Source organism: Oncorhynchus keta, chromosome 17 (genome assembly GCF_023373465.1).
Source record: "Oncorhynchus keta strain PuntledgeMale-10-30-2019 chromosome 17, Oket_V2, whole genome shotgun sequence".
NCBI classification, from domain to species: Eukaryota; Metazoa; Chordata; class Actinopteri; order Salmoniformes; family Salmonidae; genus Oncorhynchus; species Oncorhynchus keta.
The window spans coordinates 5309124-5326862 of NC_068437.1; the positions used below are offsets into that span (position 1 = coordinate 5309124).

At 43.4% G+C, this 17739-nt stretch overlaps 1 protein-coding gene across 2 annotated transcripts; it reads right to left on the reverse strand.

Annotated features, from left to right (window-relative positions):
- Window positions 1-8535: 8535 nt before the first annotated feature.
- On the reverse strand, window positions 8536-17192 carry LOC118396329 (ATP synthase subunit g, mitochondrial-like). Of its 2 annotated transcripts, XM_052465354.1 has the most exons (4): window positions 16727-16895; window positions 10798-10958; window positions 8697-8833; window positions 8536-8574 (listed from the first exon to the last, which is right to left on the reverse strand). In XM_052465354.1, the coding sequence occupies exons 1-3, from the start codon at window positions 16776-16778 to the stop codon at window positions 8735-8737; spliced, it is 312 nt and encodes a 103-aa protein (XP_052321314.1). In that variant the 5' UTR covers window positions 16779-16895; the 3' UTR covers window positions 8536-8574; window positions 8697-8734. The 2 variants fall into 2 exon arrangements, with proteins under 2 accessions (XP_052321314.1, XP_035646347.1); XM_035790454.1 differs by having other exon boundaries at window positions 8536-8833; window positions 16727-17192.
- Between the last annotated feature and the right edge of the window lie 547 nt (window positions 17193-17739).

Here is a 17739-nt window from a genome sequence, read left to right on the forward strand (position 1 = left end):
GTCGAGAGCCATGCGTCCTCAAAAACACAACCCAGCCAAGCCACACTGCTTTTTGTCACACTGCTCGCCTAACCCGGAACCCATCCACATCAATATCTTGGAGGAAACGCCATCCAACTGGCGACCGTTGTCAGCTTGCAGGTGCGCGACCCACCACAAGGAGTCACTAGAGAGTGATGGAACAAGGAAATCCCTCCCCTAATGACGCTGGGCCAATTGTCGCGCCGCATGGGTTTCCCGGTCACGGCCGGCTGTTCCATGGCCTGGGATCAAACCGGGGCTGTAGTGACACCTCATGCACTGCGATGCAGTGAGGCCCGCAGTAGCTGTAATTGATTTTTAAAAATGATGAAATTGAATGGGTTGCCTAAAAAAAATCTTATTTGGTGCACATTTAGCACCCGTTGTCTTGTTCACATTAGGATCTATTACATCAAATAATGGAACCTCAGTTATGAGAAAATGTCCCTTGAATGTTTTGGTATCTACTGGAGAGTGCTTCTTTCTCTACAACCATTCAGCATCATTCACACCCTCTTAAAGTCTTTAGCCACACCCATCTCTTTAAGGATTCACATCTGAGGCTAGCTACTAAACAACTAAAGATCTAGTTGTTTAGTACATAGCCTGGCTTATATTTTTTTATTTTTTTTATTTAACCTTTATTTAACTAGTCAGTTAAGTCAGTTAAGAACAAATTCTTATTTACAATGACGGCCTACCAAAAGGCCTCCTGCGGGATCGGGGGCCTGGGATAAAAAATAAATACAATATATAAGACAAAAAACACGTCCCTAGAGACACCACTAAATAGAGAGACCTAAGACAACAACAAAGCATGGTAGCAACACAACATGACGACAACATGGTAGCAACACAACATGGTAGCAGCACAAAACATGGTACAAAAATTATTGGGCACAGACAACAGCACAAAGGGCAAGAAGGTAGAGACAACAATACATCACACAAAGCAGCCATAATGGTCAGTAAGAGTGTCCATGACTGAGTCTTTGATTGAAGAAATTGAGATAAAACTGTCCAGTTTGAGTGTTTGTTGCAGCTCATTCCAGTCGCTAGCTGCAACGAACTGAAAAGACGAGCGACCCAGGGATGTATGTGCTTTGGGGACCTTTAACAGAATGTGACTGGCAGAACAGGTGTTGTTTGTGGAGGATGAGGGCTGCAGTATATATCTCAGATAGGGGGAGTGAGGCCTAAGAGGGTTTTATAAATAAGCATCAACCAGTGGGTCTTACGATGGGTATACAGAGATGACCAGTTGACAGAGGAGTATAGAGTGCAGTGATGTGTCCTATAAGGAGCTTTGGTGGAAAATGTGATGGTAAAGAACATCTAGCCGCTCGAGAGCACCCTTACTTGCCGACCTATACATTTTAAGTCTCCGTAATCTAGCATGGGTAGGATAGTCATCTGAATAAGGGTTTGTTTGGCAGCTGGGGTGAAAGAGATTACAATAGAGGAAACCAAGTCTAGATTTAACTTTAGCCTGCAGTTTTGATATGTGCTGAGAGAAGGACAGTGTACCATCTAGTCATACTTCCAAGTACTTGTATGAGGTGACTACTTCATGCTCTAAACCCTCAGAGGTAGTAATCACACCTGTGGGGAGAGGGGCATTCTTCTTTCCAAACCACATGACCTTTGTTTTGGAGGTGTTCAGAACAAGGTTAAGGGTAGAGAAAGCTTGTTGGACACTAAGAAAGCTTTGTTGTAGAGCATTTAACACAAAATCCGGGGATACTACGGGTGTGTTTGAAAATGTTTTCTGGAGTGCCAGAGTGTGCTCTGTGTAAAATCATTGTCAGATCGGCCGTTCGTAAATTCAGAGCGTTTCTGTCTCGGAGCATTCAGAGCGCACACTTGCAGGTACCTAACCAAAACAAATTCAAATAATAATATATTCCATTACGGGAAAGGGGGGCTGAGATAATACAAAATACAAAAATAAATTAAATAACCATCTCACTCTTTCAGTCACATTTAAATCACATCCTTAATAAACAGGCTCAGGTACCTGTGAGCATTAATCGACAGGATTCCATGTAATGCCTCTACAGAAAAAAAGTCCTTGAGTCCCAAAAAACGCTCAGCTGCACTCACAATGATCCCTATTTTCTCCCATTTCCTCTTCGTTTACGCTGTGCAGTTGATAACCAAAGTAATAAACACGACAAAGTCCACCTTGTTAACATGCAACATGTCAGAATCCCTCTGCTGACAAGGAACATCATCTGGTGTCTCTGCTCCTACTACCATTACTTCTTCAACTTCACTCCTTTCTTCCACTCTTCTCAACCCCTCCAGATAGGAAACGTTCTGGACAGCCCTTATTCTTGCCATATCCATCTCCTTCATCCTAACAGGACACTTCAGAAATGTGGGTGCATGTTCACCACCACAATTGCAGAATTTAGGTTCAACTGGCATATAATACTCCTCCCGTCTACATACACTTGACACATTAGGGAATAATTGACATTTATCACACTGCATGGGTTTGGACACGTAGGCTTTCACATGGAATCTTATATAACCCAAATACATGAGAGAATTGACAGAATTTTAATTAAAAAACTATAGAATGGATGGAGTGGGCTTCAGCACTCCCATGCGGGTCAGTCATTGTGCACCAACCACTTGATCAAATTATTCATGTATATACTTTGAATTTACTTCTAGCCCCCCAGAGATAACACACTTATTAGGCTCCCTGCTTCAAAGATTCACACACAACACATTCCAATCCAACATCCTCTTAAGGCGCAAAGCTCGCTCCTTCTATTCCATAGAAACACAAAAACTAAATAAGCCCACTTATCGTTATTCTCATTGAAGTCACCTCATCCAACGCATCCACAATTTTAAGAGACTTCAAACAGATCTCCCAGCTAACAACATCGATCCAAAACCCTTATTCCAACCAAAAAAGACCCACAACTGGGTTTGGATTTACACTACCACTTTACTTCTCTTATTTCCTTTTGCATTTGCCACTGTAATACAATTCTTATCACTCTCATCTCCACTTGACAATCCATCTGATTCAAACAGAACTTCCGCTTCCGACATTTTCCTCCTAGCTGGGAGAGTTGGGGTTTCTGGGAAATTGAGTTCTAATCTAGAAAAAATACAGCATTCTAGCCGGAGGGGTCTCTAAAAACACCTGTACACACAAACTTACATAGAGCAACTTTAAGAAAAATTACAGACATTAGTGCTCTAAATCCTTGAATACAAAACTTTCGCTACATGTCCTAAGTAATGATTTAAGCCATAGACACAGGAAGTAGTTTGGGGGTAGGGGGTGCTGTGATTTTTCTTTGTCGCTGGCTATGCTGTGATAAGCTGTCTAACTCCAGTAAAACATGTCATAATTTATAAATGTCAGTATAAATCTGAAAAGTGAGTACTCACAGATTTGGAACAGAACATACATTTTAAGTATTGATAGTCGTTTGTCAGCCGATGCCAGTTGATTCATGCATATCTGTCTCGTTCTGAGTCCAGACACGTTCACTACTATGGGACAGCTGGAGATCGAATTTGAATATTGAAACAATGTTGCAAATGTCGATGAGACAGATAGCAAGGTTTATACAAATCTCTGCTGTTGAAAACTAAATGTTAGTCTAAAATAAATGTGAGAATGTCTAGATGCTTTTTATAGTGATCAAGTTAATAAATTGCCTGGCTGGGCTGATGAAAAGTTTTAGAACACCTACTCATTCAAGGGTTTTTCTTTATTTTCCTATTTTCTACATTGTAGAATAATAGTGAATACATCAAAACTATTTAAAAAACCCATATGTAATCATGTAGTAATCAATATTTTATATTTGAGAATCTCCACCCTTGCCTTGATGATAGATTTGCACACTATTGGCATTCTCTCAACCAGCTTCATGAGGTGCCTTGCCTTGTTTAAAGTTAATTTGTGAAATGTCTTTCCTCTTAAATGTGAGGAAATGCTCAAACTTAATGTTCAAATGCATTAAGAGGAAATAAAGGGTGGGAATCTCAAATATAAAATACATTTGGATTTGTTTAACACTTTTTTGGTTACTGCATGATTTCATACGTGATATTTCATATCTTTTAATGTCTTCAGTATTTTATAATGTAGAAAATAGTCAAAAATAAAGACAAACCCTGGAATGAGTAGGTGTGTCCAAACATTTAACTGGTACTGTACTGTACAGACACACACACACATACATACACCACTGTTCAAAAGTTTGGGGTCACTTAGAAATGTCCTTGTTTTTGAAAGAAAAGCACATTTTTGTCCATTAAAATAACATAAAATTGATCAGAAATACAGTGTAGACATTGTTAATGTTGTAAATGACTATTGTAGCTGGAAACAGCTGATTTTGTATGTAATATCTACATAGGCCCATTATCAGCAACCATCACTACTGTGTTCCAATGGCACGTTGTGTTAGCTAAATCTAAATGTATCATTTTAAATGGCTAATTGATCATTAGAAAACCCTAAAATTATGTTAGCACAGCTGAAAACTGGCCTTCTTTAGACTGGTTGAGTATCTGGAGCATCAGCATTTGCGGGTTCGATTACAGGTTCAAAACGGCCAGAAACAAAGAACTTTCTTCTGAAACTCGTCAGTCTATTCTTGTTCTGAGAAATGATGGCTATTCCATGTGAGAAATTGCCAAGAAACTGAAGATCTGGTACAACGCTGTGTACTGCTCCCTTCACAGAACAGTGCAATTCTGGTTTTAACCAGAATAGAAAGAGAAGATGGAAGGCCCTGATACACAACTGAGGAAGAGGACAAGTACATTAGAGACACCTCAAGTCCTCAACTGGCAGCTTCATTAAATAGTACCTGCAAAATACCAATCTCAACATCAACAGTGAAGAGACGACTCCGGGATGCTGGCCTTCTAGCCAGTGTTTCTCTGTCCAGTGTCTGTGTTCTTTTGCCCATCTTAATCATTTCTTTTTATTGTCCAGTCTGAGGTATGGCTTTTTCCTTGCAACTCTGCCTAGAAGGCCAGCATCCCGGAGAAACCAGTGGTATATGGTCTTTTTAGGTGAGTACTGATGCCGCCCTGTGGCCACTTTGTTAAAGGCAGGTGTGCAAAATATTTTGCTTGGCCATTCCCAGAGCGCATCCCCAGAGCGCATCCCCAGGATGCTGTTGGAGAGACGCATCGCTGACGTCTTTTTTTGGTGCAGTCCGGACCGGCCTTGATTTCCACATCCACCCATTGACATTGGTTTTTGGTCCGGACAGGACTTTCATTCAGAACTGAAAATGAACGTGATTTCAACGTCCGGAAAATACTTATTTTTCAACGTACAGGAAAGATGCCTTTTAGACCTGTTGTCACCTTCGCTTTGCAGGTCTCAGCAGAACAGCAAGCACTGGCCCTGGAGGGGAGTTCAGATAAGACTCGTTCATACTTCCCAGTCCGATAATCAGATTCTTTGTCAATCAATCATTCAGCAAAAGCTCGGTAAGATAACTTCTACAACTCTAAGTGCACCATTAAACCATTGTTGTGTTCAAATGATACTGGAGTTTGAATCTCAGAATGAGGGAAGTGGTGACAATCATGTCTTGAAGTGAAACATTGGGACTGTGCTGGAGATTTCAGGTAAGGGCCAATATGCCATTTCAAACCCATTTCACATCTGAACTGTACCAGTGGAGGCTGCTGAGGGGAAGACGGCTCATAATAATGGGCGGAACTGGGTAATTGGAATGGCATCAAACACATGTATTTGATACCATTCCACTCATACCGTTCCAGGCATTTCTACGAGCCCATCCTCCCAAATTAAGGTGCCACCAACCTCCTGTGAACTGTACAGTGTACACCTAACACAGAAACTCACTCGCAGCTTTTGGGAATTAGTCAATTAACAGGTTAATTCTTTCACTTCAATGTTAATTATGAATCTGTCCATCAGAATTCCCAGCAAAACTGAATACTGCATTGCAGTTACATTATGTCCATCTCATCAAAGCTACTACTTTACTAACTTGCCTCTTCATGTCATGCTGGCCAGCATCTGTGAAAAACTCCCAACAGTGTAGTGATAGTGTTCAACCACGCCGCCTGGCAGAAGTAGAGACATGGCACTACATGCTCATCTCTTCCCAGTGTCTGCTGATGGCCCACCACAAACCTGGCAGTGGAGCAGATAACCTTAGACCCAACCAGTGGAGGCTGGTAGGAGGAGCTATAGGAGGATGAGCTCATTGTAATGGCTGGAATGGAATAAATGGAACAGTATCAAAAACATATGGAAATCTTGTTTGACTCCGTTCCATGAATTCCTTTGCAACCATTACAATGAGCCCGTCCTCCTATAGCTAGCCCACCAGCCTCCACTGGAAACAAACTAGGTAGGCCTAAAAATCAACAAGCTCCTCCTTGTGTTACAGCATGTATCAATTGCTAATACATTTGTTTTTTTCCCATTGACTTTTGAACATTTCCAACGCTCCTGATGCTAAAGGGAACCTTTTGTGAGTACATGCGTCACATATCATGTGTCACCTCTTTAAACACAGGGTTTACGCCACTGAGGCCACAATTGTCATTTGGATTTCTTTGACATGTTTTTGCATGAGTGTGCAGCCTCACATTTGAACTAACCTGAAGGAGGATCCTGAGGTTGTGCAACAGGGGTTCCGCAGGTACTTGGTCAACGTCGTGCAAACACCGTCAGAGGACCGGGAGCGAGAGGAGATGTCTATCATTAGTTAATATTGTCAGAAACCCAGGGTTCTTCATTGATCATCGCCGATGTTTGGATTTACACTCTGTAGTCAAAGGATCTGCAACCCCTTTGTGACTTCACCACAGCGCACCTCAGACATTTCTGTGCACGTTATACAGTGGTCTCCTCAGAGGAGGAAGGGGCGGACCGTCCTCAGTGAATTTCATAAAAATAGTAAAACAGTTTGCCTTTTTAGATAAACTATATTAAATATATTCACGTCACCAAATAATTGATTAAAACACAATGTTTTGCAATGAAAGCACTCTTTAGGGTAGCGCCATGGTCTAGCTGGAGGACAGCTAGCTTCTTTTCTCCTCTTGGTACATTGACTTCAATACCAAACTTAGGAAGCTCATGGTTCTCACCTCCTCCCAAGATTTACACGGTAATTATGACGACTTCCAGAGGACATCCTCAAAGCTCTTGCAGCATGAACTGACATGTAGTCCCACCCAATCAACGGATCTGAGAATGAATCTAGCAGTGAAAGCATAACCTACAGCTAACTAGCACTACAGTACATAAAATGTGGTGAGTAGTTGACTAAAATACAAGTTGAACAGTTTTGAATACATTTTTTGCCTTCTCAAACAGAGCGACGTTATATTAGCTAGCTGGCTTTGACTATCCAACAACACTGGAACCCTTCCAATTCAAGGTAAGTTTGACTACTTTGTCACCGGGGCAAACCTAATGTTATTGCATGATTGTAGCAGGTTTACTAAGGTGTTAGTTATATTAGCCATGTTGACTATGTTACTTTAGCTAATATGGTGACAATGATGTAGGCTGTGTGTAGCGGTTTTGAAATGGTTTGGAAAAGTTTTCACCTGGTCACATACAGCTGGTGTGAATTGAAGTACACAAGCAAAGGGCAAATATGAGAGGCGGAGAGCACGTAGTTGTGAGACTGATTACACTGGATGCTATGAAAGTAAACTCTTTACGCGTGATCAGGGGTACATTCATTCTGCCGATTCTGTTGTAAAATGTTTATTATAACAGAAGCAAACGGAGCGGGGATAAAAATACCTGGATTTGTCCAATAGAAACTCTCGTTTTCAACTGCTGGACTAATGATTTCGCCCTAGATCAAATGTTTCTCTGGATCTGTGTGCACCTACATTGTAAAAACGTTCAGTATCATGTAGTAGCCTAAACCCATCACTGCTACATTGAACTGGGTGAATGGAATATGAATTAGTCATCCAATATGCCATAATAGAAATAAGGCCATGAGCATGAGACAAAAAAAATAAAATCCTCCGTCATCTTAAAACACCGACCGCCACTGACGTCAGAATTTATTCCAACTTTAACCAATCCGCCGTCAGCGACCTCTCATTTTACGTAACATAATTCCACCGCTATCTAGATTTGAGGTGGCACAAAGAAAGCTTAACCAGAAAATGAATCTTTGTCAACCTTCAACTGCACTTGGATGTTTTGTTCACAGGAGGTTGGTGGCACCTTAATTGGGGAGGACCGGCTCATGGTAATAGCTGAAACGGAATATGTGGAATGGTATGAAATACAAATACATAGTTTCCATGTGTTTGATGCCATTCCATTTACTCTGTTCCGGGCATTATTATGAGCAGTCCTCCCCTCAGCAGCCTTCACTGATTGTGTTGTTTGTATATAAAAAAAGTTCTAAAATGTCTACTATTAAACACTTTACACTAAAAAGTCTCAGAATAAAGTTGGCAACTTCAATAAGTCCTGAAGTGTCTAAAAAAGATAGGTAACAGTTCTTTAAACAATGGACATTTATTAACTGATCTCCACAGGTGGAAGGTAAGAGTACAACAGTTCTTTAAACAATGGACATTTATTAACTGATCTTCACAGGTGGAAGGTAAGAGTACAACAGTTCTTTAAACAATGGACATTTATTAACTGATCTTCACAGGTGGAAGGTAAGAGCGTACAACAGCAACAGAACAAGGTTTAAACGGCGTATCCAACAATGCCTCCTTTTCCGATGCACTCTCCAATGTAGAACCACATCAGCACTTCAGTGCAGACCAATCCATTTCTGAATGCATCCTGTAACAAAAGCATATTGACATTAATCCCAAACAAATACCAGAGTCATATCTAAAAACCAACATGGCAGACAATTCCATATTTCCCAATTGGTTAGGATGTAGGCCTAATGTCTCCACTAGTGGATTGCAGCTACTTATTTTGATAATGACGGGACTACATGTAAGAGTTGAGATAAGTCACAACCAATGTTCCCGCTAAGCTGTGAGCTTGTGCAAGCAGCAGCCCCAAGACTACTAAGACTGAGCTGCCACTCAGAAATATCAGCCCACAGAGAGAAGCAGGAGATTGAACTTGACAAAGTTTTCTAGAGCAGTGGTTACAAACCAGTTGATAGCAAACCTGGTCAATCTCCAAGTCATTCCTAGACAATCGACTCAACACTTTGTATTCAACCCTTTTAAACCACAAAATGCATGTTCCTTCCATTTCCACTCAGCACTACAATAGTAATGCATGAGTAGTAATGTATCTATAGGCTTGGGTTATTTGTAGCCTGGGTCTTTTTTTAATATCGAGGAATATTTCACTTCCTCTGTTCATAGGCATAACGTGATTTTGTACATGAGGAAATAATGGATGACTGCCCCTTTTGGTCAGTGTCAGCGGAGGAAAGGGAGAGCGGAGGGATGAGAGGCTCAGTCTGCTGCCCTCTCCCTCCACTAAAGCTGACTACAGCTGTAGACGCCATCATTCCAGTAAAATGAAAAGCGAATTATTGAAATGTAGACTCACTCAACTGTGTTTCACAAGTAATACAACAGATCCATGACCAGTGTGGTCATATAGCCTACCTCATTTTTTAAAATAGAATTTGTACAAAAGAAAATGTCCCAAACAACAATGCATTGGCAGGGCAATTCAACCAAAGCCAGTATGGGGTGGTAATATATTGGGCCTATAGCTTACTGCACAAACCTCATTGCTAGAATACTGTTTTAAACGGGTTAATGTTGCATATTCTTACAAGTCATTAGCGGTAGATCTCGGCTAGTATTTTGACCCCAGAAAAGGTTTGTGACCACTGTTCTACAGTTTTCCCTTTACTGTGGCAATTGGGACACGCAATATTAGCCACTTTCAATGCAACATACCGACACAAACTATGCAACAGATTTTGTTGTAGGCAGAATGCATTGCAGTAGGATTCTATTGCATTGACACGCACTACTCAGACCGGTGCAGCATTAGCGGTCGTGAGTAGATGCGCTTGTTTAGAGATCAAAGCGAGAGCTGCATGTAGCCACGTGTGCACATTGTTCATATCCTTTGCTAGTTAGTGAGCCCAGTGATCATTTGTAGTCAGCACAAAACATGTACATTTCTAGACATCTTTGAAAAGAGAGTCAGGTAAAGAGCTTTTTTATGTCTTAAAGGGGCAGTGTTGCATTTTGGACAGGCTTTGAATAAGCTAAGTAGCCAATAGGCAGAGGGTAGCATAATTTGTCTGATTATCTGTAATAATGGTATGGGGAATAATAATGCCCTTTATTTAGTAAAGTGGTTTCTTACATCAAACAACATTTTCAGACACATCCTTGTCTGAAGGACAAGAGGATAAACAGATGTCAAGCCCTGCATGTTTTTTTCCCCCATAAGTGTCATGGAATGTAGGCCTAAATTGAACACCACACATTGGCTGCTACTGTAGGCTGAATGATAGAACAGCTATTTCCATGTTAAATGTTATGAGATGTATTTTCTCCATTGTTTTTGATGGTAGACCTACAGTATGATAGCCACAGTACTACAGACCCAGTGTTCACAGCAAATGCACACTGGAAGTTTACAACGTTCAAGTTTGCGCTCAGCAGACCTGAAATTTGCTCAGTGACAATTTGTTTTTGAGGGAACATTGATCACAACACCCACATTCAGAGAGCCAATGGGCAAAAGAAAGAACTTGCTAGCTACTTATACAGTATTGCATTGATACCCACTCAAGCAATCTTCTCAGTTCTCACCTTCACTGTCGTCTGTCCAAGGCGTCCACTGTTGACACCGGTGAGGATGTTCTTGATTCCTGCAATGGCCTGGGGAATCTCGGCAGGGGAAGGTGGCACAAGCTCGACTTTAGCGTAGTGCCAGAAGGTCGCTAGCCGGGGCTTGGAGTAGGTGGCAGCGGCTGAAAAAACAAGATGAACACGTCATGAAATGTGTCCTCTGCTGCATGCTGCTTGGTCAAGCAAGACAAGAAACATTAGCTAACGTTAGATGTAGTTTACAGGTGAGACAGCTAGGTGACTCAAAGAGCTTGTCAGAAGACCTACCTGAGATTGACATTAGCTAGTTAGGTAGCCAAGTTACCTAGCTAACACCATCTACTATAATTAGTTACCACATGTAGCTAACCAACACTCAGTTGGAAACAAGTTTTTATTTGAGATTGATGGTGACATGGCTTGTTCGTTTGCTTACCATTAGCTAACTACACGGAGTGCACAAAACATTAACACCACAAGGATATACACTTTATTCAGTACTACTGCAGTTAGTAAATAATTCCAATAGATGGAAGCATAAGACCACAAATTACATTTCTGAAGAATATCTAGCTTTCTCCCTGGATACACCACTCCCCTCACAGGAAAATTCCTGCTCGCGCTTTTTTCTGTCCCTTCCTTTCCACACTGCTAACGAAAAGGAAGAACTGAAAAAGCATTTAACAGATTACTGTGGCGTAATATAATGATGCTTCATGTTTATTATTACCAGTTTTTATATCATGTTTATACTTCAGGATTATTGATAATCGTTATAGTAATGAACATTAAATTCAGTCACCTCTGGTTGACAAAAACGTATTTTCCTAGGACATTCATTGTCAAATTCATCAACCAGCATCGACCCTGCTCTGCCTTCTCGCGCAAGCGAGGGGCATGTTGAGGTAAATTTGCTAACCGCGAGGATTACATGTGACTTATTGGCGAGCTGGAAGATGCACTCGTCCTCTCTATTCCCGAAGCAGTTTACACCCAATATGATTAAGTTATGGTCTTTTTATAATGCAATTCTACTAGGGTTGGGGGTAGCGCATCTGACTAGTGATTATTTGGCTGGGGTTCAGTACCTGCTATAGTCACAATTTGTTTGCTCTCCCAAAAGCAACACAGCCCTAATACGAGATATATAGCTAACTGTAAAGTAATGAGTGACCATTGTAGAAAATCATGGGACATATAGTCTTTGGTTGCATGCTATTTTAGGTCACTCATATTGCTGCTATAGCCTATAACTGATGCGTCGGGATCTTATGCTGCCATCTATTGGAAATATTTAGCAATTAAAAGTTATCAATTCACATATAGACATCAGTGAGGCATTGTGACACAAACCAATGGGCTGGGAATAGAACCGTTCGGAAGGTGGGTTGGTGCAGCGGTGCTCCATACAAATAATAGGAGCTTTAATTTTTTATTTTACCTTTATTTAACCAGGTAGGATAGTTGAGAACAAGTTCTCATTTACAACTGCAACCTGGCTAAGATAAAGCATAGTAGTGTGAACAGACAACAGAGTTACACATGGAGTAAACAATTAACAAGTCAATAACACAGTAGGAAAAAAAAAGAGTCTATATACATTGTTTGCAAAATGCATGAGGAGGCAGGCGAATAATTAATTTTGCAGATTAACACTGGAGTAATAAATGATCAGATGGTCATGTACAGGTAGAGATACTGGTGTGCAAAAGAGCAGAAAGGTAAATAAATAAAAACAGTATGGGGATGAGGTAGGTAAATTGGGTGGGCTATTTACCGATATCCTATGTACAGCTGCAGCGATCGGTTAGCTGCTCAGATAGCAGATGTTTGAAGTTGGTGAGGGAGATAAGTCTCCAACTTCAGCAATTTTTGCAATTCGTTCCAGTCACAGGCAGCACAGAACTGGAACGAAAGGCGGCCAAATGAGGTGTTGGCTTTAGGGATGATCAGTGAGATACACCTGCTGGAGCGTGTGTTACGGGTGGGTGTTGCCATCGTGACCAGTGAACTGAGATAAGGCGGAGCTTTACCTAGCATGGACTTGTAGATTACCTGGAGCCAGTGGGTCTGGCGACGAATATGTAGCGAGGGCCAGCCGACTAGTGCATACAGGTCGCAGTGGCGGGTGGTATAAGGTGCTTTAGTAACAAAGCGGATGGCACTGTGATAAACTGCATCCAGTTTGCTGAGTAGGGTATTGGCAGCTATTTTGTAGATGACATCGCCGAAGTCGAGGATCGGTAGGATAGTCGGTTTTACGAGGGTAAGTTTGGCGGTGTGAGTGAAGGAGGCTTTGAGGCAAAATAGAAAGCCGACTCCAGATTTGATTTTAGATTGGAGATGTTTAATATGAGTCTGGAAGGAGAGTTTACAGTCTAGCCAGACACCTAGGTACTTATAGATGTCCACATATTCTAGGTCCGAACCATCCAGGGTGGTGATGCTAGTCGGGCGTGCGGGTGCAGGCAGCGAACGGTTGAAAAGCATGCATTAGTTGTGTTTTTTTACTAGCAGTTGGAGGCCACGGAAGGAGTGTTGTATGGCGTTGAAGCTCTTTTGGGTGTTAGATAGCACAGTGTCCAAGGAAGGGCCGGAAGTATACAGAATGGTGTCGTCTGCATAGAGGTGGATCGGGGAATCGCCCGCAGCAAGAGCAACATCATTGACATATACAGAGAAAAGAGTCGGCCCGAGAATTGAACCCTGTGCCACCCCCATAGATCCTGCCAGAGGACCGGACAACATGCCCTCCGATTTGACACACTGAATTCTGTCTGCAAAGTAGTTGGTGAACCAGGCAAGGCAGTCATTAGAAAAACCGAGGCTACTGAGTCTGCAGATAAGAATATGGTGATTGACAGTCGAAAGCCTTGGCCAGGTCGATGAAGACGGCTGCACAGTACGGTCTCCTGATTCTGCCTCCTCAACCCTCCTCTCCTCCCTTACTGCATCCTTTGACTCTCTATGTCCCCTATCCTCCAGGCCGGCTCGGTCCTCCCCTCCCGCTCCGTGGCTCGACGACTCATTGCGAGCTCACAGAACAGGGTTCCGGGCAGCCGAGCGGAAATGGAGGAAAACTCGCCTCCCTGCGGACCTGGCATCCTTTCACTCCCTCCTCTCTACATTTTCCTCCTCTGTCTCTGCTGCTAAAGCCACTTTCTACCATTCTAAATTCCAAGCATCTGCCTCTAACCCTAGGAAGCTCTTTGCCACCTTCTCCTCCCTCCTGAATCCTCCCCCCTCCTCCCTCTCTGCAGATGACTTCGTCAACCATTTTGAAAAGAAGGTCGACGACATCCGATCCTCGTTTGCTAAGTCAAACGACACCGCTGGTTCTGCTCACACTGCCCTACCCTATGCTCTGACCTCTTTCTCCCCTCTCTCTCCAGATGAAATCTCGCGTCTTGTGACGGCCGGCCGCCCAACAACCTGCCCGCTTGACCCTATCCCCTCCTCTCTTCTCCAGACCATTTCCGGAGACCTTCTCCCTTACCTCACCTCGCTCATCAACTCATCCCTGACCGCTGGCTACGTCCCTCCCGTCTTCAAGAGAGCGAGAGTTGCACCCCTTCTGAAAAAACCTACACTCGATCCCTCCGATGTCAACAACTACAGACCAGTATCCCTTCTCTCTTTTCTCTCCAAAACTCTTGAGCGTGCCGTCCTTGGCCAGCTCTACCGCTATCTCTCTCAGAATGACCTTCTTGATCCAAATCAGTCAGGTTTCAAGACTAGTCATTCAACTGAGACTGCTCTTCTCTGTATCACGGAGGCGCTCCGCACTGCTAAAGCTAACTCTCTCTCCTCTGCTCTCATCCTTCTAGACCTATCGGCTGCCTTCGATACTGTGAACCATCAGATCCTCCTCTCCACCCTCTCCGAGTTGGGCATCTCCCGGCGCGGCCCACGCTTGGTTGCGTCCTACCTGACAGGTCGCTCCTACCAGGTGGCGTGGCGAGAATCTGTCTCCTCACCACGCGCTCTCACCACTGGCGTCCCCCAGGGCTCTGTTCTAGGCCCTCTCTTATTCTCGCTATACACCAAGTCACTTGGCTCTGTCATAACCTCACATGGTCTCTCCTATCATTGCTATGCAGACGACACACAATTAATCTTCTCCTTTCCCCCTTCTGATGACCAGGTGGCGAATCGCATCTCTGCATGTCTGGCAGACATATCAGTGTGGATGACGGATCACCACCTCAAGCTGAACCTCAGCAAGACGGAGCTCCTCTTCCTCCCGGGGAAGGACTGCCCGTTCCATGATCTCGCCATCACGGTTGACAACTCCATTGTGTCCTCCTCCCAGAGCGCTAAGAACCTTGGCGTGATCCTGGACAACACCCTGACGTTCTCAACTAACATCAAGGCGGTGTCCCGTTCCTGTAGGTTCATGCTCTACAACATCCGCAGAGTACGACCCTGCCTCACTCAGGAAGCGGCGCAGGTCCTAATCCAGGCACTTGTCATCTCCCGTCTTGATTACTGCAACTCGCTGTTGGCTGGGCTCCCTGCCTGTGCCATTAAACCCCTACAACTCATCCAGAACGCCGCAGCCCGTCTGGTGTTCAACCTTCCCAAGTTCTCTCCACGTCACCCCGCTCCTCCGCTCTCTCCACTGGCTTCCAGTTGAAGCTCGCATCCGCTACAAGACCATGGTGCTTGCCTACGGAGCTGTGAGGGGAACGGCACCTCAGTACCTCCAGGCTCTGATCAGGCCCTACACCCAAACAAGGGCACTGCGTTCATCCACCTCTGGCCTGCTCGCCTCCCTACCACTGAGGAAGTACAGTTCCCGCTCAGCCCAGTCAAAACTGTTCGCTGCTCTGGCCCCCCAATGGTGGAACAAACTCCCTCACGACGCCAGGACAGCGGAGTCAATCACCACCTTCCGGAGACACCTGAAACCCCACCTCTTCAAGGAATACCTAGGATAGGGTAAGTAAGGGTAAGTAATCCTTCTCACCCCCCCAATAAGATTTAGATGCAAGTGGCTGTTCCACTGGATGTCATAAGGTGTATGCACCAATTTGTAAGTCGCTCTGGATAAGAGCGTCTGCTAAATGACTTAAATGTAAATGTACTGTCTTTTAATCGATGGCGGTTATGATATCGTTTAGTACCTTGAGCGTGGCTGAGGTGCACCCGTGACCGGCTCGGAAACCAGATTGCACAGCGGAGAAGGTACGGTGGGATTCGAGATGGTCAGTGTCCTGTTTGTTGACTTGGCTTTGGAAGACCTTAGATAAGCAGGAGCTGTTGGCCGAGGTTGGAGTAGCCAGGAGGAAGGCATGGCCAGCCGTTGAGAAATGTTTGTTGAAGTTTTCGATAATCATGGATTTATCGGTGGTGACCGTGTTACCTAGCCTCAGTGCAGTGGGCTGGCATTGTGACGCAAACCAATGGGCTGGGAATAGAACCGTTCGGAAGGCGGGTTGGTGCAGCGGTGCTCCATACAACTAAAAGAAGTTGGCAGGGGTGAAAGATCCTTTATGAGTTAACGCGATTACTTCATAAACTACGGGAAGCTGCTGGAACATACGGTCTTATGAAACTCGGCCCCATGCAATTAACTCGTTTATTTAAAACAGCGTTAAATGTCAGCCTACTGTGGGAAGCATTGGCGTCAACATGGGCCAACATCCCAGTATAACACTTTTGAGACCTTGGAGTCCATGCCGCGACTTATTGAGTCTGTTTTGAGGGCTAACAACTCAATATTAGGAAGGTGTTATTGTTTTGTACACTCAGTAGTTAGCTAGCTGCAGCCGGGAAGATGCGCTAAACTGTAACATAGCTAACTACTAGCATAGCCACCGATGCCAGCGTGACCGTCAACTTGAATACACTAACATGTTTTAATAGCGTCGACGTTAGACTTATGTCTAAATACAATCATTTAACTTACCTCCGATCAAAGTAGGTACTTTGGCCACCAATTTCTGGACTGCCTGTGCCATGGTGGTTTGCTTTAGAGTCGTGAAAAATACGCAATCGGCTATTTGCTGCAACTGAATGTCACCTCCAGCAAGAAGGACCCTTCAAGTGCGGCTGCCCTATGATCTGCCTGAACGGAAATAGCTGCAGAGCTGCCTAATTTATTATTAATATTAATATATATATATTTATAAACCTTTATTTAACTAGGCATGAATCATAAACTACTGTTATTCTTTTTTTCCCCACTTAATCTCGATGTCGAAATCTTTTCAGAAAGGTGAAAAATCGTTTTCAATGTCAATAACAGACTGGCAAATTGAGGCCAGTGTATGAAAATAAAATAGTCCCGTAAATGTTCAAGAATGAAAAGTATTGTAATGAAACAGCAGGGAACAGATCTCGAACCCTCGACCTTCGAGCCCGAGTTCCGGCGCGCTATCGACTGTGCCGCAAAAGCATGCTCGTGCGGCAGAGTCGATTTCCAGTATGATTAGCACCTGTATAATCAACGTTTATTTAAAACAGGACCTTCGTGAAATGCTTACTTACAGGCCCTAACCAACTGCAATTTTTAAGTAAAAAAATAGGTATTATGTGAACAATAGATAAGGAAATAAAAAACAACAGTAAAAAGAAAGACAGTTAATAATAACAGTAGCGAGGCTATAAAAGTAGCCAGGCTATATACAGACACCGGTTAGTTGGGCTGATTGAGGTAATATGTACATGTAGGTATTACATTTACATTACATTTAAGTCATTTAGCAGACGCTCTTATCCAGAGCGACTTACAAATTGGTGCATTCACCTTATGACATCCAGTGGAACAGTCATTTTACAATAGTGCATCTAAATCTTAAAGGGGGGTGAGAAGGATTACTTATCCTATCCTAGGTATTCCTTAAAGAGGTGGGGTTTCAGGTGTCTCCGGAAGGTGGTGATTGACTCCGCTGTCCTGGCGTCGTGAGGGAGTTTGTTCCA

Excerpts from the sequence above, each read along its gene's own strand:
- LOC118396329 (XM_035790454.1), bottom strand. The coding sequence starts at position 16,778 with ATGGCACAGGCAGTCCAGAAATTGGTGGCCAAAGTACCTACTTTGATC. Across the intron at positions 10,959-16,726 it reads AGTACCTACTTTGATCGGAG|CCGCTGCCACCTACTCCAAG; the intron begins GTAAGTTAAATG and ends TTGTTTTTTCAG. Across the intron at positions 8,834-10,797 it reads TTGGACAGACGACAGTGAAG|GATGCATTCAGAAATGGATT; the intron begins GTGAGAACTGAG and ends CTTTTGTTACAG.